This window comes from Drosophila takahashii, chromosome 2L, assembly GCF_030179915.1.
Source record: "Drosophila takahashii strain IR98-3 E-12201 chromosome 2L, DtakHiC1v2, whole genome shotgun sequence".
NCBI lineage: Eukaryota > Metazoa > Arthropoda > Insecta > Diptera > Drosophilidae > Drosophila > Drosophila takahashii.
The window spans coordinates 4,241,707-4,264,499 of record NC_091678.1 but is presented as its reverse complement, the minus strand read 5'-3'; the positions used below and the strand labels follow the sequence as shown (position 1 = coordinate 4,264,499).

Below are 22,793 nucleotides of genomic sequence, written 5' to 3'. Positions count from 1 at the left end.
ATTATAATATAACAAAAAAATTTTAAGTTGAAAGTTATTTTAAAGTAGGACTGCCTTAAAACCCATTTAAGATTTAAAGCTAATTTAATTTTTATATTTAACCGACTGGAATCAATGGCTCGCCAATTATAATAATTAAAAAACAGCATAATCACAAAAATTTAACCATTAACCATTTAAATTATTAATGGCTTTGCTCTTTCATCAAACACCGCTAGAGTTCTGATTCCGTTCACTTATTCAAAACGGATACCCAACTCATCATTAATATCCTGCACATCGCACATAAATGTTGGTTAGTTTATGCCCATATTGTATCGGGTATACTGTGCGGAATAAATTGCTTTTGAAATTTCTGCTCTTTGTCCATAAAAAAGGGGGGAATGAATGTTGAAACGCCTTTCGCTCACTCGCATTATTAACGCACATAAAACTCACATATAAAGTGATTTAAATTTATTAAATATAAAACGCCACCACAGAGCATCGCCAACCATACCATACCGTACCATACCGAAGATGCGAGCGCATAACAATTGCAATAAAATTTAACGTGCATCGATAAAAAGAATATCAAACGAATAAAAACAACAACAACAATGGGGAACGATCCGCTTGGCAGAAGAGAACTTCATTACTTGTTTGAATGAATGGGGAAAGTGCAAAAATAAAAAATACAAAATGAAAAATGAAAAAAAATGAAAAGCGGGGAAAACAAAAAGAGCGAATATGATGGAAAAACCGCTCACAATGGGCTCGACGGATACGATGGAGCGGCTTTTATGCAACCAACAAATGAAGCGAATGAGTCGAGCCATCAATATCAACAAAGGAGAGCGTTAAATGTTTTATATTTAAGAGCTCGCCAAACAACAACCTATATGAGTGCCTGACCATAAGCATTTTTCTACTCATATATAGTCTGCAGTATAAAGCACTTCGCTCCGCCGGCCTCGTCATGAATAATTATGATTTTCAATTTAAAGAACATTTTCACACACAGCACAGGCTGTTTAATTGCTTTTCCTTCGATCGAATCGATACAGAAATTGACTTGTCGACGTCCCCCAGCAATATTTTAGGGGTGGCGGCAAATTGGATTTCAATTGTTGAGCAATTTTAAGCTGCTTCGAGGAATCCACTTTACCTAGGAAAGTGCGTTCATAAAGGATGAAAATATAGAAAAATATAGAAACATGTTTAGATTCAAAAAGTATTGATTGTATAGTCTTTTAAATAAAATAAAAGAATTTAAATAAATAGTATCTTTCTTGGCAAAGAATGTTTAACCAATTTTAAGTCTGGATAATAGTTATGTATAACTGATTATGATCTCAACACTCATTTAGGAAAAAGTCGAAAAAGCAAATCAAAAATGTGTATTTGCCAATTACCCTCCTTTTGCTTATTCAATGCATAATTTATGCGACTGGCGGTAATGTTATTATTCCAAATCAGGGGAAATATTATTGCATTGCCGATACACTCGCCAATATAAATGAATATAATTTTAATTCAGCACTGCATGCAAATGAAATGAAAACGTGGCTAATTTTCTTTTCGCCTCCAAACGAAATCAATGACAACTGTCAACACGATATGGGGTGCCACCACACCCCAAAAAGAAACTCCATTCGAGTCGGAGCTCAATAAAAATAATAAATAATAGAAAAATGCGCATAGAAATTGCCATTGAGATGGGTGCAGAAAGGGGGAGTGAGTATGTTTATGGGCGGGGAGAAATGTGCGTGACACTCGCTCAACTCATGGGCTTTGGTGGTTCTCAAAAAAAAATGGAAGAGACTTCAAGGTACCCTAGAAAAAATAACAATAAAAATAAATAAGATAAAGGATGATATGCAACTAAAATACACCATGTATAAAGCAAATCATTGAAAATAATTAAATGTGTTCTGACAAATATAATTTATATCATATATATTTTTTTCATGTCATTTTGATATGTATAAATATTATGATTAGATAATTTACAATAATTGTTTTAAAATACTACATTTGGTATTTTAAAACAGTATTTTTTTAGCTTTTTTGAAAGATAAAATATCAAATTGATATGTTTGAATCATAAATAATAATCATAAATAAGGTAGAAATAATCTTATTTCATATCCAATTTTTTTCTTTGAATAAATAAATATAAATAGGGTATCCTATATTCGACTACTGGCCATTGTCCTCGCTTCTCCGATTTAGATTTTAAAATGAGTTCTCTGGGGTCTTTTGCGTTATTGACTGCGACATTTATATGCCTCCCATTCGGCCATATGCGCATTTTCACATAATAGACACTCGTGTGTAGATACATTTCGGCGGTTGACATCCTGACAGAATTGACATCAGCAGCAATGGCTGGGAATCGAATGTGAAACGGGGAAAAAGTGGGGAAAACGCGGCTAAAACCCTTTCACTAATTAGGCAGCACATTTTCAATTACGCGCTGCAACAAAACACAATAAATGCCACTAAAAATTCTCCAGCAAAAGAGGCTGCGGCGAACTACGGAGAAGAGAAACGAATTTCATACTAATGAATCGAAAATAATTGTCCGACATCAAACAAACACAAACGCCATGTCAGAGATATTTAATAGCCAGCCACAAAATAATTACCCCAAAATAATTTACTATGAATTAGATACAAAGGCAAACAAAACAAAAGCGTGCAAGTTGCGAGATATAAATTAGAATTTGCTGTTTAATTGGAAATTTGATGCGAATTGTGTTGCCCCATCGCTTCCCGCTTAGAAAGTGGCAACGAGCAAATTGAGCTTTTCTCAACGTATTAAATTCCATCAATATGTACCTATTATTTTCAGCATGAGCTTCATTATTTCTGAAAATAGAATGTGGTCCCGCTAGCAACTTGGTTCTCCTGGATTATTTTACAGGAGCGTAAGAACGGTTGGGAGGGCCAGGAGTATGAATCTATCCGGTTGGGCCATCAATTAAATGCTGTTCCGGACAGAAATGCAATCGAAACCAACATTTTATGGCGAAGGGAATGGGTAACCAACGAATGATTCTTTGAACTTCATTTAAAAATGCAATAGGTAGAAAAGTAAGTTAAATAGTTGCTTATAATCAAAGAAGCCAATATACAATAATAATAATAAATATATTTTAAATGCTGCAGTAATTAAAAGCACTTAGAATTTGTATCAATCGCTGAAAAGCACCTCTTTAAACCATTAAAAATCACTAGATAATTTATCAGAAATTTGTATCAAATTAAATAAATTTAAATTTAACATTAGAGAATGTGGCTTCTGACTGAAAAATGTTGCCCTCCTCCTCCTTACGGCTTTACCAAAGCCACACATTATAAAAACACTTCTATGCATCAAAAACAAAATATTTAATAAATAAATATTTCACATTTTCCTTGCAGTTGCGGACGAAAAAAAAATAAATATGACCAACGCATCTAGCAAGGATCAACAGCAATTTAATTAAACCACAACAAATTCACTTGATTGCAAAACATGAATTCGCAAAAAAGCATCGGGCAACTTTGTTGCTGTTAAAATTCCTTACTTGCATAAAATATGAAATTCATAAAATTTTAATATTGCCATTTGCGTTAATTAAACCATGAGCAATTCCAATCGCCGGAGCCAGACAAAGCCACTCGCTTAAAAATGCACACTCCCCATTGCCGTCGTCCGAGGTAAGTTCTGAAAATAAACACAATAATAACAAGAGATATTGCCCACGTCTCTGGCACGGGCATTCTTGAAATACAATATTTTCATACAATTATGAGGCAAATTTAATAAGAGCCAAGAGCTTTTCTACACATTCAAAATATTTTGACAAGTTTTTCAATAATGCAATAAAGTTGCCAGCTCGGTGGCCCCAAGGCGGTGCCAAGGACACTCCTGATGAAATGAAAATATTGCCCACAATTTGTTAGGTCCAGAGGACCTGGCCAAGAACGAGAACGAGAACGTGGCCCGGAAGTGGGACTCCGCTCGTTCTTCTGGCCATTTGCGGCTACTTGTTTATCTTCCTGCATTACTTTCTTGTTTCTTTCTCACCACCACTCCCCCTCACCCGAAAGAAGAAAGATTTTTCAATAGACCAGAACGGCGGACGGGCAACGCATAAACAAATAATAAAAGAAATAACAGCAGCGGCAATCGCGACCCTGGCAACGACCTTTGGGCCACTCATTTGTCAAGCCGCGGGATGGGATCTGGGCGGGGGGAGAGGAAAGTCCAGGAATCCAGGAAGGAAGCCAAGAGCCCGCGGCTCCGGGCATTCATCTTGGCCCTCCTCCCCATGGCAACCAAGACATATGGCTCCCAGTGACCAAAACAAATTAAAGCCCCACTTTAAGGCATGGCCAACAAATCAAGTCTTCTGGCCAAATGGACAACTGGCCAACTGTCCAACCAAAAGTGAAAAGCAAGCTCTGAAAGCCAGCAAATTCGAGCTGACACCACCAACGAGAAACTTCTCCTCGCAGGAGACAATTTTTACAAGATTTACCTGACCGGCATAAGTAATCAGACTCGATTCGGGGTCCAGCTCGGGCCAATCGAATTCTAAACTGTCGTCCGAAAACGATTTGGACACAATACTCAAATCGGGCATCAGAGAGCAAGGACACCGGGCCATCAATCTGCCTGGCGGGCTAAGGCTGTTCTCCAAAGCAGTTTCATAGAAAAATCTACGGTTTGGGAATATCCAAGTAAATGATTATCATTTAAATGCGGAATGACTTCAGTTTCCAGAGCCTTTTCCTTTCCATTAAATTTTTTTTTTAATTTGACAAAATAAAATAAATAAAAGTATTATTATTTATATAATTTAATTGAAGATAGGTGATTAATAAATATAATATATATTTACACTTTTAGGCCTTTAATTTAATTAAAATAATATAAAATCATATCTTTTCCAACAAACCCATTCGAAAGCCATAAACTGCCCCAAAAGGTGTGCTATAAATTGTGAAGGCAAATTAAAGTTTAAGAGTTTCGGGGAACTTGAGCAATTTCCTGACCCGAGACCCCGGCCAGCAGACAATGAAATCGATTAAGCTGCCCATGTCCATGTCCATGTACACATCCACATCCTCGTCCATGTCGATGTCCTCAAACATTTGCAGCAGCAACTCATTAAAAAGCATTAAACGCCAGGAACGGAAGTCATTGAGGCTATCAGACGGAGACACGCTTCCGTTTCTCTACTTGAACAGTTCCCTTTCCTTTTTCTCCGTTCTTTTTTTTTTTTTGTTCTTCCTCTCCGGCACAGATTTACGGGCCCAAAAGTGCGTAAGGTTGGGGAAGGAGTAACGGGGGAAGGAGTGCGTCCGTCCGGGCTGAGATTGTCACCGGGCCAATGGTGTTGGCGGAGACTTCAAATGATTTATCGCCCGATAGTTGAGTTCAAAAGCGAAGCGCAAAGAGACAGCAGCCGGCAAGGACTCGCCAGCACAAATATTTATTTATAAAATTGTTATCCCAACCGGGCGGGCAAAGTCCTCTGTTTCAGCTCCTGCGAGTCCTTCGATACCCTCCTCCTCCTCCCCCTCCGTTGATTCCTTTGCCTGGTTTTATGCCGCGTGTCTTTTGCTCATTGCCAGGCATTCGCTCATTTTCAAATCGGATTTTATCAACTGAATGCCATTCTTGTGCAAATATCTTATCTCGCTGCCGCCGCCGCTCAGGATAATGGCAACTTTTTTGCGTTCATCTCTGCTCCTTTTGGCTTTAGTCGCAGCTAAGACTCGGCTTTGGAGCCCTATCCCGCCGCCTTTGTATGGCTTTGGAATTATTTCGAAAGCGGAAATTGATTTTCCTTTCTTATTGTGCACGGTTTTTCGTGTTGCTGTTGCTTTGCCTTGCTTTGCTTTAGCTGATTATCCCCGACTCTGCGACAGGACTCGCTTTACATATAAATAATTTGGCCAAGAGGATTGGGTACAGCTCCTGGCATTTGTTTAGCCATAAATGGAAACTCACTTTCCCTTTTTTTTTTTGATTCTCCACCCAGAATTTCCTCCTTGCAGCGCCTCATTTGGCGCCCATTGCGATGATAATGCGCCGATGATTAGAAGCCCCGAAAAGCTGAACGCAGAAAACGCTTCAGTAAAAGTGGATTTTAACCCCTTGCCTCTTTTCTAAAGTAATCTGAAGTTTTGCTGGCATTGTTATGGGATATAATCGTGTAGAATCTAAGATTGTTAGAGTTGCTGCATTGTAAAACTTGGCACTTATGCTATAAATCAAGATATTAAACTTATTTCTTAAATTGTATTTGAGTCAAAATCTGCCAAGTGGGCCACCCCTGTTCCGAAGGTCCGATTTTCATCGAACTTTTTTACTTTTCCGGTTCACAACGAAAATATAAGAACTTCATTTGAACGGTTTTGCGAAATTTTGAGTTTTACCGGAGTTATAGGGGTCAAAACATGGCATTTTTGTCACTTTTTCGAAAAAGTTGCACTCAGTCATTAATTCATAACTTCGGAACGGTTAGAGATATCTTTATGATGTTTTCACTAATCGCTCAAGAATTATTATGGCTTTCCATACAAAAATTAAAAAAAAAATTAAAAATTTTTGTTCTTAAAAATAAATCAACATTTTTTTTTAGTTTTTATTTTTTTCAGTGTTCTTCACCAGCTATAGAGTTTAAAACAATTTGAAAATAAAGTTTGATTCATTACGAAAAAGATCCAAAAAAAAAAAGAGTGGCCCGGCCAAAGGTTTTTCGCAATATCGATTTGAAGAAGGGCGCACAGCGGTTTCCCATACAAAAACGGCTTGCTCGTGAAAACTGGCTGGTCAACACATGCCGTAGCGAGCGTAGCGTCAGCTGTCAATGGGGGACTTTTTGCCGTTTTGTATGGGAAACCGCTGTGCGCCCTTCTTCAAATCGATATTGCGAAAAACCTTTGGCCGGGCCACTCTTTTTTTTTTTTGGATCTTTTTCGTAATGAATCAAACTTTATTTTCAAATTGTTTTAAACTCTATAGCTGGTGAAGAACACTGAAAAAAATAAAAACTAAAAAAAAATGTTGATTTATTTTTAAGAACAAAAATTTTTAATTTTTTTTTTAATTTTTGTATGGAAAGCCATAATAATTCTTGAGCGATTAGTGAAAACATCATAAAGATATCTCTAACCGTTCCGAAGTTATGAATTAATGACTGAGTGCAACTTTTTCGAAAAAGTGACAAAAATGCCATGTTTTGACCCCTATAACTCCGGTAAAACTCAAAATTTCGCAAAACCGTTCAAATGAAGTTCTTATATTTTCGTTGTGAACCTGAAAAGTAAAAAAGTTCGATGAAAATCGGACCTTCGGAACAGGGGTGGCCCACTTGGCAGATTTTGACTCATTTATAAATACAGTTTTATAGGAAAATGCCCACTTTATATTTCACTTAATTTATTTATTTACTTTTACCGAAATATAAAATTTAAAAAAAATGTAATATTGCCTTCCTTGCAAAATGAAATGTTATCCATACGAAGTGTGGGCACAAAATGAATAGTTGCTCATACGCAACGTTGGCTCTCAAGGGGTTAACCAAATTTGGACCGAGCAGCACGGCGTTTCTGGGCCAAGCTATCAGTGGTCCTGCCCTGACCTGGGCCATTTATTCTCGCGCTGGTGTCGAGCCTAGTCCGAGGTCCTGGAACCTGGTACCCAAGGCCCCGTATCCTTTGGCGCGTCTTTGACATTATGAATGATCAGCATAAATTTCCCAGAGCTCTCGCGCTTCAAGGCCCAGCTGCAGGAAAAAAAAAACGAGAAAGAGGGAGCGGAAAAGCGGGACCGTGGCAAACGCAGCCAGATAACTAGCGAACAAAGTGAAGGACGGCTCAGAAATTCATTTCATTTCATTTCCTTTGTACGTGAGCAACATTTTTTATGCAATTCCCCGTAATAATTCTCTTGGTTGTCGCCTCTTCACGCATGAATATTCAAGCGAGAGCGCCGTGAAGCCCAGCTAATGAGACTTTCTGTGGAATTTGAACATTTCTTAAACCCAAATCGTGTCCGGATTAGTTCATTCACAGGCGAATGAGACCCAAAAATATTTGGCCAACAAACTTGCACAATGGTCTCCAAATAAGAGAGAGCAAATAATGTCAAATCAAAAAGGAAAGAAGGAAAAGAAAGGGAAACGGCAACTGGGAAAACTAAATTCAGTTTACATAATATAGCTCATAAAATATTTTTCGCACATTCATTGCCTCTTGGCCCGAAACTAGGCCACACTCCAGTGCTCCTCAAACACAATTCGGGCATAAACAATAAAGTAAAACGACAATGGAGACGACGACGACGAACTTGAAGGCAAAATAACTTGAAACTTGAATATTTACATATGAAACGAAACCCACCCACGCGACACTCAGGCAAAAATGTGGTAAATTCTATAGGGGTTGGAGGACATGGATCGGGATATGGGGTCGGGTCTCCAGTTCGAGTTCGAGTTCGAGACTAAACAGCACTAAATTAATTCTGCACAATTTGCATTAAAATATGCAAATAAAAAAGTAAAGGAGGAAGCGACCGTTTAAGGTCCTCCCACCAACTATAAAAGGGATCCATCCGCCGGCTCATATACACAATATACAGTCCCAGTCCCAAAAAGTAAGCGTTAAGCATATGTGTGCTTGAGTTTCGTCTGCTTTTGCTTCTCGCAGACAATGGCGGTCGGGGGGGGTTTGCCTTTTAAATTTCGAATGCCCCGTTTATGGCTTTAATGGGCTCGAAGGCCTCCGGAGAATTCCGGGACCTGCATCGGTTTTTGGCTTTCTTTTGGCTGGCTCGAAACTCGAGTGTTTCGATTATGAAAGTGCCACCCCGGCCGCACCACATTATTGCATGTGGTGCAGCAGCAAACGCCCGAGGACGAAAAGGACGAAAGTACGAGACCGAAAGGAGCACGGCCACATGTCTGACTGGCTCGCCGGAATATTACACCCGGAGAAGCTCGTTGCAAATTTGATTGTTCTTGGAGAGCGCGTGCCTCGCTGTTGCCGCCAAGAAAACGGGCTCCAAGGAGCTCGGAATATGGGAAAAAGGGTCCCGGGCGTCGGCATCCAATGAAGCATGAAACTTTAGCACACTTGCAACAGTTTCCCATTTTTTCATACTCCTTCTCCACCAGCTTTTCCCATTCTATCCCATTTTTTTGTACGCTTTCGGGAGAAATATGTTAGCTGCGACTTTGGTAATCTGCAGTGGGTGGTGCATATCCGTATCAGTGCTGCCATTTTGTCCTTTTTCCGGACAGATCTGTCCTTTTTTTAACGGCTTTATCCGGAAAAAATTTCAAACATCCCCTATCCGGAAATCTGTCCTTTTTTCAAAAATAAGGTTTTGAGTGTTATTTTTGCTAGTCGAAAGTGTATAAACCTGTTTTTATATGCTAAAATGTCTTTCTAACCATCATTTTTATAGTTCGGCTCTTAAAAAATAATTTTTTTTTACAAATTATTAAAGAGACGTAAAGCAGTCGATGGATTTTCTTTATGGTACAATTTTTTCTGTAGCAAAAAAAAGAGGAAAACACTTTAAAAATTTCTCAATTTTTACTCTCTTCTTTTTTGTCAGAAAAAAATTTCAACGACTCTTATTCGGGTTTGACGCAGATTAAATTTTTTTGTATTACCAATATAGTTACTTGAAATGCTTTTATTATTTTAATAATTTTAGATTATTACGTATACGCACAAAAATTTACCATGGTAAAATGATCAAACAAAGAAGGTTGTGAGTCGGGAGCAGTAGATCATTACATAATTGAATTTTATTTAAAATCCATTTATACTAAGTAAATATATAACCCATTGGTAAAAACAGAAAAATGGAGGCGCATTTACTTTTGTCCTTTTTTTTGTCCTTTTTTTTTAATTTTTTGTCCTTTTTTTCCCTGTTTTTTGTGGCTTATCTGTCCTGTTTTTCAAGCTAAGCGATGGCAGCACTGATCCGTATATACATACGAACACATCCAGAAGGAAAAATAGATAATAGTGGGGGGAAATGCGTGCAGGATGCCCGAGCAACAACGGAGTACATATCTCAAGACTCAAGTCGGTCGATATTTCTGCGAAAAGTACTCGCAAATAGCCTTAAAGTAATGGTTTCCGTTGAATTTAAATTGTGGAAATACATTACACTTGATACTCTCCCAATAGCATTAATTTGAATCAAAAGTGCCAGTATTAATTACAATTTCAATGGCTTTACTCAATTTAATTTAATAAATGGTGTATAAACCATCTCGTTTAACAAATACCTCTAGTCCTGCAACATTTCTACAATTTTAATTACAGTTCTGTTCCCATGCACATACATATATCTACAATTCCCCCATTCATAGAGACTCCTTGATTAATTTGTGCTCGAACATGTCAATATACACACATGCGGGCATGGGCAATGGTATTACCTTATTGCTACTCTTACGAACTCGAATTGCAATAGTTCATCGCTGGGCAAGGGATTCCATATAATACATACGTATATAGATATATCTATCCGTGTATGTGGAAGTTGCAAAGCCACAAGCCAAACGGGTATTATTGCTAACCCGCTGCACACCGATGGATGCTTCAAGTGCATGTATTTTTTCTATTTCGATGTTTCGCATCTGCGAGCGTGTGCCAATCGATTTTTAATAAAAACTGCAAACGAAATCTGTAAGCATATTGTTTGGCTATAAAATTAAAAACCAACAAGCGTTCCTGTTTGTGTATAGAATGGCGAGTTTCGCGAAAGTTGCTTAAAAAGAAGCACACTGGGAAAATTAATAATCATCTTTAAAATCAGTTGAAACAAATGGTAATTGAAGTAAGAAATAAATGCATTTCCATTTAGCACATCAACAATGATATGTGTAATATTGCAAATTATAAACTGTTTACAATAATTAAATCCGCATTGCAAATTAAGAGTAACAGATCGAAAGAGATCTTTATTCAAATGGAAGTTAACAGTGAATGGAAGTTTGTTGAAATTTTAAAATCGCTGTGTCTTAAAAATATAACCAGTCATAACCTCGAGTTTACTAAAAATAATTTACAGGTCACCAAAACTAATATAAAAATGTATTTAATATTTCTCTCATATTAGGTGAAATCTACATTTTTAACCTAACCTTTTCCCTCAGTGCCATCGATGGGAAAACCAGTTGTATTAGTACCCGTTTACGGTTACATTTCCCAGCAGTGGATTTTTAGATTTCCATTTGCGATTTCGTTGCCCGTTACCCGATTCTTTGTTATTCTTCCGAAGCTAAACAATTTTCGCAAATGAACGGATTTTTTCATTGTTCTCGCTTTCCGGCACTCGTTGTCTGGCAAATAAAAACACGATTTTAGTTAATTACCGCTGAACAGAGGAGATGATGATGGAGAGACATCGTCTGGATTTTTTCCCCTCTGAAGCTTAGTGGGGACTACAGAACTCCCGGCAAAAGAATCGGCCAAACAATAAGAACAACAGCAATGCAGTCAATTGGCTCAAAATGAGTTTTTATGGGATTTGCATACGCTGAATAGAAGAATAAATGTAAACAAGACCAAACTTGCCTGCAGTCTGCCGCACTTCCCAGCAAACTCCGAAACTCCCCATCTTTTTAGGGGGCTTTTCGCTTTTTGCTGCCTGCATTTGCATAATTTTAATTTTTATGATACGCGCCTGTTTTTCTTAATTGTTTCTCGTTAAGAGAGTGAAGCAACCGCCGCCGCAGTTAATAAAAACAGAACATATTTAATGCGCGCAATTACTTTGCATACGTTACGGCGCAGGACGCAGGACCTCCGAGGGCTCAGGACTCAGGACTCGTGTGCAGCAGTAGTCGCGCCTAAAACACTCCACTTGGATTCAGATTTGTGGAGTTCAAGTGTGCGTCGGCTCTTTTTACGGCCACGGAGCTGCTTGTCCGGTTCTTTACATAATAAAAGCGTAAACACGTTTTCACCATCGCCGGACTTTAGGACTACGGGAGACGGGACTTGTGGACTGGACTAAGGACCCATTACAATGGCGCCACGGAGAAGAAAGGAAAGCCGCCACTTACGCGTGCCTGGGGCGAATAAAATTGGCTTTTTGTTTGGGCAGTTTTATGAATTGCTTCAATGCTCATTTACCGGTCGGCCTAATGGGTGCATTGCCGTACTGCCCGCCCACCCACAAGGTCGTAATGCTAGTTCTCTGCGGTAAGAGATCCATAAAGTGCACAAGTTTTGGTACTTTTATGGCCGGGTGTCGGCCTGAATGTGGGTTGAAATACATTTGCCGCCTCTTTGGAGTAGAAGAAGTGACTAAGCTGAGCTAAAATATAAGGTATTAGTAATATGCCGTGTATGTATATTATTTTTTTGTACTAATGCTAGGACAAAAAATATTAGAGTTATAAATAAATGAGTCCGTTGGTTTTTCAGCTTAAAAAAATTTTGTTGCATACTTTTAGACACCTTTGTACGTGCTTTTAAAACCCTGTAATGTTTGATCGAAAATCTCCGTGTTTCCTTCAATGGAAACACGTTTCCTTTTCTATTCGAGGAGCTTGTAACATTTCAAAAACTTTGGCAAGCGTCACTCATTAACGCCCCAGTCACTCCACTTGCAAATCAATTATCTGATGTGCCAAAAAAGTTGAGGAAGTATCAAAAACTCGTTGATTTACTTGTTCAACAACACTGGGGTGGGTCCTCCTAGCCAGGTCATATGGCCGCAAAAAGTACTCGAGTGCACAGACATAGCAGGAGGAGCCCAACAATAAACTGGGTTAGGAATGCCAGACTCGACCGACACGATTTCAATTTGCTTAGTTGATAAATGCCAAAAATTAATTCAGCCAGCACACAAAATGCCTCACTTTTTGGTTCTCGGCTTGGAAAGCATGTGAGTAGCTAGAAAATATTTTCACTTTTTTGCTGTGATTCACAGAGCCAAGCTCCCCAGTACGTTTAAGAAAGAAAGTTGCCTTTTTCTGGCTGTGCCAGGCACAAAGTTGCACCGACTTTGCACCCACTTTCCACCTGCCTCGTTCGTAGATGTACTAAATAGTTTCTCACGTGACTTTCAACCATAAAAAATGGCTTTATTGCTGCACACGTATTCATTAATGGCAGCAATGAACTCACATGTGAACTCCGCGGTAGTTTGGGGTTCCTTGAGGAATGGTATACCCACCCACTACTTGTTGTTGCCGTTTTCGGGCTGCATTCAGCAACGGTTGCAAGTCGTCTGCACAGGAAGTGCATATTAATTGTGAAAATTTGTGCGGATATTTCCTCGAAAAATAGCTGCCCTCCTTTCTTCTTGCCTTTCAGCCGGCGAAATCCATGGCTTGGCCTGTGTCATGCTCTGAAAAATATGGCATTAGTTGGAATTCTTGAGAACTTTCATAAGTAGTGAGCTTTGGAAATAAACAACCGGGTAACTGGGATATATAAAGTTTTGATAAGTCCTACACATACATAATAATAGTTGATTATTGCCTAGAAGAGGGGAGTTTACTCCGAAAATTATATAAAATGTTAAATTAATAGTTATCAATATCTGCGGTTTTTTTCACTGATTCTGGTTAGTGCTTTTCAATCAATCAAATTGGCAAATAATCCCCGGAATCTGCATTAATCCACAGCAATCTTGACCATTTACCTCGCCTTTGCATAGTTTTCTTTTTAAGGACAGGGTAAAATGATTTTCATTCAAAGCGTGGGGTATAATAAATAAATTTCCATAATGAACGAGAACCATCGGAATGGTAATGTAAATCAGTGAATTTTTCATTGATTTCAGATGATTCTCCGCCCTTTTCTTTTTCAATTATTCGCGTATTTCGAATAATTCAATGCAGCGAATGCCTTCGCCCCTGTCATCCGCTTGTAATTACGTAATAAGGCAGGGAATGTTTTTAAAGCCGCTTACCGTTAACAATCGTACCGCACAACCGGGAAACCGGGAATAACTGAAGAAGTCCTGTCGTCCGGGGCGAAATAACATGTTATTGCACTTTTCTTTTAAATGAATGCAGTAAGCTCAGCATGGGTAACACACGACAATGGCAAGGCGCTGATAAAAGTCGGGGTGTTTGCGGTCGCTCCTTTATCCTGCACGTTCTTTGCCTTGACAGGCGGGTGTGGTGGGAGATGCATTTTCAAACCACAAAAATAATTAAAAACTTTACGCCCTGTCCCCGGGCAGCTTCAGCTTCTGCTCTCGCATTTAATCCTGTCAGACAGTCCCGGACAGCAGGACACACTCTCGTGTCGAGGTCAACCGATAAAAATCAAAGGAGGCGAAGTCTTGTCTTGGCCTTTAAACGGCGCGCAGCGGTTAATGAAATTGTCTCGCCGCCTCTGACGGACGATCCGGGTCGATAGAAGGCGGTCTTTATGGCCGGAAACCCCGTCGATGCAAAGTCACTTTTTCTTGGTTTTGTCCGGGTTTTTCCTTCTCCTTCACCTGTTTGCCAAAGTGCAGAAGCCAAAAGGTTTACGCACCATCGCGCCCGACTTGTCAAAGGTAGAAAAAATGCAAAAAAGTTTCTGTTTGCAATTGTTGCGATCTTGAGTCCTGCCTTTCGTCCGGCTCCTGTTTTTCCTGCAGTCTCTGTTAACCCATTTATAATTTGCGAACTAGATTGCTCTTACATTAAAGGGAGAATCTGTATTTCAAAGTAAAAAATAATATGTCAAAATGTTAATATATTGAGTTTTCAGAGGGTTCGAAATTTCTAAAAATATTAATTTTGAATTTCAAAGCCATATTGAGATAATCTTTTTTTACCTTACTTAAATTTTGATTTACTTTCTTGTTTATTTTATGAAATGGTGTTAAATATGAATTATATGTTAAATACAATATTTTATTGTAATTATTTAGTATTAAGAGCTATAATTTATTTAACAACCTACCATCATTATTTTGTGCAAACTTAAAAACTTTCATTTTGCATTCTGCTAAAAAAGACAACGCCATAAATGAAAACCTCCTCCAACCAGCCGTAATTACTTGAAAATTGGCGCAGAGAGGAACTTTTCATTTGGCCAGATCATTTGGCAAAAAAGAATCTGGCACTGCGTCGAAATGGGTTAAGGCCCAAGGCCAGGGAACAGCCATCTTTAACGAAGGAGCTGCGCGATTTCCAGGGGGCTTCTGGACATGGACCGGCGAAAGTTGCTCCTCTTAGGCCCGTAAAAAACATTTGCGCAATGTCAACAAATTTGCGCGCTTATTAGATTTTCGTGGTTGCACACAATTTCGCCAACTAAGACCGCCGCAGTGAGATAAAGTGCAGCCTGTGAAAATATGAATAAAATAACGAGAACTTTTCGCCCCCAAAACGGAAGTGCACGCTGCGTTTTTCTGTGGGTCTCCTTCTCTCTTTTTGGGTTCGGACGACTCTGGAGTTTTCCACCGATTTCCCGGGCTGCGGTTGACCGGGGGCGTGGCCCATGGGTTGGGGGCGTGTGGAGGGCCACGCCCATTTGCGCGACGGTCACGGTCGCCGGTTCTGCTAATGAGTTTTGTTGTCAGTTCTTGCTGGCCAAGCACAAATCGGGTGGTCGGGGATCATTTGGCTGCTCCATGTCCTTGCCTTTGCGTTCCTTTACTTGGATTTATGCGGCAGGACTCGCCCGAGTGTGTGTGTGTGTGTGTGAGTAAGTTAATATTTGCTGCATAAATTCCAGTGCGTCGGAATTTACTGCGCTCCGTTTCGCTCCTTTCGTCCTTTCGGCTGGCTCTCCCCGACGTTTTGTTCGCTGTTGTCCTGGAATTATGAAAATGCAGCTCCACTCACCACATAGTCCTGCGGGATCCGGATCCCTTGGTCCGCCCTGCCATGGACACAAGAATATTAATTACTTTTTGCATTTTTAGCTCTGCGCCTGGAATTCAAATGAGCAGATTTTAGTTAATTTGTTTTTCAGCGTAAATATTTTTTTTATTTTTTTCCCCATTCCAAGCTCTTAATCCGCTGCCAAGTTTCTGGTTTTTGTTCGTTCATTAAGCGTACTAAGCTCACAAATCCACCAGAAACTGCCATGCTTTCTTTACTTATGGGGAATTATGTTTTTCATATGAGCCTCGCCGACAAATTGGGTCTTATATTTAATGAACTATCGGACATTTTATATTCCATCCTTATTTTTCATATTTAATGGTAGTTAATATTTTTATGAATATCTAGGTTTGACATAATTTGACACATTTGCGATAAGCCAACAGTGGCCATCAATCAGGAAATGTGAAATGCGATTTCACTAATGAGTACCCCCAAGGACCGCAGGCGGAGGACAGCATCATTGTCCAATATTCAAATGCAAACAGAGGAGTTACTCGACTGTGTGCACGTCATGCGGCCGGGATGACAAGCGAAAAACGCTGCAAATTATCCGCACGTTACAGGATAAAAGCCACACCGTTCACCATCCAGGACCTAACCCACCGATGAGCTGCGTTTACAAAACAAACACAAAAAGCGAGCACACAAATATGACACTGAATTGTTTTTCATGTCGGCCGGCGCAAATCGAAGCCGCCTGGTTAGGGAGTTTGGCCAGGATTGGGGGATTGGGTGGTGCCAAGGATGACGGAGCCACCGGTTTCGAATTCCATTTGACACATTTTCGCTAGCGATTCGATTTCGTTTGGTTTTGTCATGCTCGCTGTCATTTTTATTATGCTACTGGGTGTCCCGCCACCACCACAATAGTCATTCGAAACCATATCCCCCAGTTGGTTGGGCACTGCAAACATTCGATTTCCAGGTGGAATACACTTGGAAATCTACATTGTAAATTTTCGTGTGATTTCGACTGACTCCTCTTGTGGGGGATTGGATTCCCAGTTGGAGGCAATGACTTGTGGTGAGCAGGCTTAATTTTAAGACAAACTTTTGAACGCAATTTAAGGCACATATAAAAGTGCTCCGGGCCGTTTTCCGACATTTATGGAACCTCTTAAGCGTTAAAAGGAAAAGTTTGTGGGCATGAAAAATTAAAGTTTATATTTGGATATTTCAAAACGGTCCTTAATATTTGGTAGTAGTTTTTTTTGGGGTTTACCAATCATTTAAAAGGTCATCAGAGTCCTGGAAATACTTCTCCCACAGCACTTTGTAGTCGATATCGCCGCAGCTCAGGCCCAATTTGCTTTGATCCTGATCCTCGTCCTTCAAACCGTAGAGAAGGGGCAGAATGCGGGCTATGGCCAGCTTGATAAATCCTCGCGTGGTGGCAAACAAGACGAATACATAGCCCGTGGGGAAGATGGCCAGTTTGACCATGGTTCCCCTCATCTTGTAGGTCAGAAAGGGCTGCCTCAGGGGATCGTAGTCGGTGGCCACCGGATCTTGCAGGTGAAACTGCATGAGATTCAGGTGGAAGGGCACACAGAAGGTGGCGTTGACCACATTGAATGTCAGCCGGCGAAAGCGAAAGTTATAGCCTAGCCCATTCAACTCTTGCCTAATCTTCACAAGACCCGTTCTGGTGCCTTCTTGACTGTAAGCCTGGCAATACACGTTACCATTCGGATAGATCTTTAGGCTGCAGATCGGGGCAAAGCGTTGGATAGTCACTGATAGTTGTTTATCAGGCTCAAATATGGCATAGTCCATAAGGCTCTTTAGTTTCGTGATATTAAACTCGCACGGGGTCGTGGCGAAGCAACTAAAGGGTCTACGAGGATACGATATCGTTAAATATGTTTAATTTCATCTAGTTCCCAACTCACTTGTACACTATATTCAGATGTCGCTCTATGTCTCCCAGTGTGGACACATCTTCGTATATCTTCAGCACCTCTTCCTCTGTTGGAGTCCTTGGAGAGGGGATAACCCTGGTTTTTTGCTGACTCCATTCCATTTCCGACTGTGCAAAGTACGCGACATTACAATCAGTTAAACTGCGTACGTCAATCGGATATTTTATATCTCCAAATAGAGTTTCCCGGAACTTCGGTTTCATATCTTTAGGCTTTCTTGAAACTGTCAGGGGCAGCGGTGTGAAGCGCTTTAGATTTTTTCTGTTGATCAATTGTGATTAGTATTGTATAATTGACTCCTCTGTCACTTTTACTTACCGCACTCGAATCATTGTCCAATCCTGTTTTTATATGTTGAAATTACCAATTAAAAATTGTCAAAGTTTTAGAGAGACCAGATGCGCTAAGCAATGGCGCTTCTAAATCGATAAAAATAAAAATGCAGCCCTGATCTCATATTGAGCTATAGCGCAATTGTGAGTTTTTAACTTTCAAAATAAAAAATATCGCTCTTTTTTTACACTGTTATTACATTTTCTTTTCACCTATTAAAAATTATAAAAGCCAACAAAAAGTTTGCATAATTTATCAAAACGCAGTGATGCCAACATATCAAAGGCTGTGAAAACACATGTTTAAAAATGCAATGATTTCTGGCCATTTTAATTTCCAAAGTAAATTATTTGGCAATTAATTGCCGCTCGAGTGAGTCGCACAGTAAGGCCATTAGCTCTCTGATTAAATTAAAACAATGCATTTCGGTGCATCAAATTTGGGAATCCTCTAACAAACGCAAGCAAACAATCAAAATATCATTCAAATTCAAATCGCAGAAATTGCATAATTGAAACCCCATTGAAGTCCATTAATAACTTTATGCAGCAGTGCAGTTCAAACACACAGACACGAGGAAATCAAACACCCACCCACCCGCCGAACGAACTCATATTTCTCAGCCAGAAAAAGGGCGGGAAAGTGGGCGGGGCAGGAGTGAGGGACTTGACGTTAGCTCATCAAACCCGAAAAACCACTTTGCTCAACTCTTTTCAAAGTGCATACATCATCAGCGCTAAGCCAAAACAAAAAAGCAATGCAAAGGGAGCGAAATGAACGATGACGATGGCGGGGTGGTGGGCGTAAAATGGGCGTAAGTGGGTGGTGTTGGTGGGTGGTGCCGGGGATTGGCGGTACGAAGAGCGTTGAAAACTTTTGTGCAATGTTGATTTTTCCGCAAGAGTCGTTTTTTGCCAGCACCCAGACGGACGGAGGCGGTCTACGGGGTCCACGGAGGAGTCCACGCTCGACGATGATGATGGTCGTCCACGGTCTAAAACCGAACGGAAGCGATGCCGCAGGCACTTTATAAAACCCGCAGCTCAGCAAAAGTCTTTCAATAATAATAATATTGGGGCGCAAGAGGGACAACAATGGCAAATGGGTGAAAGTGCTCGGCTAAAGACTCCCCCACAAGCACATATCCCCAGGTCATAGGTGAGAGGATAAAGATAAAGGCCCAAAGAAATAGCAAATAGAAATTACAGATTTGTGAAGATATGCCTAATTGGATTGCACAATATTCAACAAATGGAATAGAACAAATGGCTGATTTAATTCGATTTTAAAGAAAATGAAATGGAAATAAGTGACATTATTTTAAGTAATTTTGAATAAATAAAGTGCATTGTAGCGATTGATAAGTTACTTTTATATATGAAAGCACTGAGAATAGATTAAATCTTGTTGTAATACCTTTTTTTTTGTTATTTTCAATTTTTTACTATAATAAAAGGATATAAGTGTAATATTTATCAGTAGATTTGAGCCATTAAAAACTAAAGTCAGCACTCGGATTTAGTGACAGGTTCTATGACACCGAGTCCATTAAAAATCAAATGGCAAATCGTGTAAATCACAGCCTTGACTTCGCCCCCTACCCTTGTCCCCTAGTGACCCGTGACCTCTTGGCGGGAATGGGGAATTGAAAATGGGCAGGAGTTCGGGGATTTATACCGGGAAATGGGGTTTGGTGTTGTTTGGTTTGGTTTGGTTTCGGAGTGATGTTGCTGTTGGCGCTGCTGCTTTTGCTTTTGCTGCTCTGCTGATGATGATGATGACAAACAAAACAATGGAATCAAAGCGGTTAATGGCTTTTGTGTGTAAAATGAATGAATGCGGCAACGTTTCCTGCTTTCATTTGCAGCGTCATTTGCTCTGGTAGCTACATACCTCCCCTTGACCTCGCTCCTCCCCCGCACCTCTTCCTTAGCCCTCGAGTGGGGGGGTGAGAGGTCATCGGCTACAGCAGTTTTAGTAACATGTTTGTTTGTGTACACTGTAAACGCCCTCGAATGAAATATATTTTCATTGTAAAATGGTTAGGAAAACCTTAAAGTGCCATGGAAAGTAGAGCTTAAAAATTATCGATATTTTAGATATTTTGACAATATCGAATCGATAATATCGATGTTTTGAAGGAAAAACCCAAAGTAAATATCGAGAAATAGCGAACTGTCCATATTTTTTCAAGCTCTAATGGAAAGAATTAATAACATATTTTTTACCAAAGTCGTTTTGTTTACAATTTTTTACAGACTCAAACATAAACATTTTTTTAACACCAATTTTAATATTTTACATCTAAATTTATTTATGAACAATACAGATTTAACTTAAATAATTTCTTGAAATTCTTAAATATATTTTATTAATTTTTTTTTCTCAGTGCACTCACATTCCCATAGGTAAAAGCTGTTACAAGCGCTAATCGATAAAAGGGAGTAAATTCTTTGGCGATGGGGCAGGGGATCGTTGTGGCAGGGTAGAAGCTGGGGGGAAGCTGCATGGAACTGACATCGCCGGCAGTGCAACTCCACTTTCATTATTGGTTTTTTGTTACATCCCTGCCACATGCCACATGCCACAAGGATATGCCCTCGAAGCCTGGCAAGATGTCTTCCGCCCAGCTCTTTGTACAACCGATAATTAAATCGAACAAAGGCTCAGATTTGACAGTCCCTTGCAGTTCCGCTCGTTTATCAACTGGCGAGTCCCGAGTTCCTCGCACTCACCGAATGTGTTTCCATCTGAATTTTCACCACTCTGTGGGAGAGTGGGTTTCTTCTGGCAATTAGCAGACATAAACAAATGGCTTAGCTGATTCTCAAGAGATCTCATGATTTTATTTATTTGTTTTCCCCAAAAATGTTAAAGGGCCATCGAAGCTCAAAAATGAAAAAGGAATTTACCTGCAAGTTGGCAGCTTAAAAACTTCAGATTCATTTGGGAGCTAATATTAGAAGCTAATTTCGAAACCATATATAATGAGAGATTATATGATAATAAATTTCTTATCGTATTTTAATAAAATAAAATAAATGGGGAGTTTGAAAATAAAGCCTGCTAGTCAAGATAAGATAAGATTTGCATTAGTTCTTCCAGATATAGCGTCACTTTGAAGTGGGAAAGTAGGGGAAACCGGGAGCCATCCATTCCGCGGACAGGCAGCTAATTAGGCGATCAAGGACTGCCGGGGGCATGTCAGAAAACGCCTTCATGAGCGTCGTTAAAGGGGGTGGAAAATCAATAGCTCTATTATTTGGCGGAATGTCGGCGGCCAAATCGAGCGACTAGACTCCACTTGGCTCCATTCGATGTGTTGATTGACAGCCTAATTGAGGTTTCTTGACTTCTTCAATTGGGGGTAGGCCAATGACCGTTTTCTGTTTGTGCTAATAATAATATTGTTGTTTTAATATCGGGTCAGCGGAGGGGGAAGAACAACAGCTTGTTTAGTTAGTCATTAGGCTGGGGAGTTAACACAAAAGGTCTCACACTTCGACCGCACAAAACACATTAAATATTTGCCGAAACTCGCACTTGATTGCCATTGTTGTGGGACTTCCGTTTTAATTTTTTATTGATTCAACTGTCTAATGTCAATTGCTGTGCAAATAGCAATCAAACGCTTGGTTTACGCAATTAAGAAGCAAATACCTCCCCGGCTGCAGACATTTGCCTTTCCCGCTCCTAATTAGCATTTACATTGCGTGCAACATACTGCAAGACATAAAATTAACGCCAACCCGAATCGCCCCGCCCCGCTTGGATTGATTTTCAGCCTTTAATTTGAATTTCGGGCAGGGCCTTCGATGAAAGTTCCACTGGGATGGTCATTAAAAAGTCTGAGTGGCCAACAGAGTCGAGTTATTCACAACTTTCTGTTGTTCGCAACTTTCAAAGGGTTGATTGAACTCTTTATTCGTGGAAAAAATAAAGCACCGGAATAATACAAAACCTGGTGAGAAAAGTTTACAAACATTTATTCGTTGTTTGGTTCAATGTCCCATTGATGGGAGGATTGCAAAACGGCGCGGAACTTCCGTTTGTGGACTCGATTATGAGGGATATCAATTTGAAAAAATTGTATAATTTTAATAGGAAATTTAAAGGACTTTATAATGCCCTTACAGAAAATAAAAAAAAATAAGAAATTTTAAAATGTATAAACATAAGAGTTTTAAAAAAACCATTTAATGTCTGTATGCCTCTAATAATATTTTTAAAACTAATTAAATCTTTCAATCCACCACATTTATTTTCTATGATGTTTCACGCTTAAATTTTAAGTTCATATTCCTTAATAAAGTGTAGACCCGCAGACAGTTGGCCCAAGGAAAATATCATGCTAAAATAATCTTCAACGGAAAGCAGCTTTCAAGTGTTTTAAAATGATTTCTAGTGGCACTCATGTGCTGCTCTATCCACTAGAACAAAAAAAATTTCAAACACAGCGCGATTTCCGCTTGTGCTCATTCAAATCACATGCAAAAACTATCTAGCATACTTTTTGGCACTCACACAAGTGCAAACACCAAGGAGTCAAGGCTTGGAACTGTTCCAGATCTGCTGAAAGCCAGGTCCTTTGGCTCTGCGGGGGTGGCAAAGGAACGAGGGGACGAAAGGAAATCCAAGCCGAAGCGGAAGCGCATAGCGCTGAAATAAAGTGTTGCATACTGTT

At 39.7% G+C, this 22,793-nt stretch overlaps 2 protein-coding genes across 2 annotated transcripts in view; one reads left to right on the top strand and one right to left on the bottom strand.

The window, feature by feature from the left end:
* The window catches only part of Tmtc1 (Transmembrane O-mannosyltransferase targeting cadherins 1), a 48,605-nt gene that overhangs the window by 3,556 nt on the left and 22,256 nt on the right, over positions 1-22,793 (top strand). The window contains exon 2 of the mRNA XM_017151348.3: positions 3,409-3,687. Within this exon, the coding sequence (XP_017006837.3) occupies positions 3,659-3,687 (29 nt within the window). The 5' untranslated portion in view covers positions 3,409-3,658. The remainder of the gene's footprint in view (positions 1-3,408; positions 3,688-22,793) is intronic.
* Positions 17,041-18,188, bottom strand: Trf5 (TBP-related factor 5). The gene is made up of 3 exons (XM_017151349.3): positions 18,095-18,188; positions 17,747-18,037; positions 17,041-17,691 (listed from the first exon to the last, which is right to left on the bottom strand). Exons 1-3 carry the CDS (start codon positions 18,106-18,108, stop codon positions 17,073-17,075), a joined length of 924 nt encoding a protein of 307 aa, XP_017006838.3. The 5' UTR covers positions 18,109-18,188; the 3' UTR covers positions 17,041-17,072.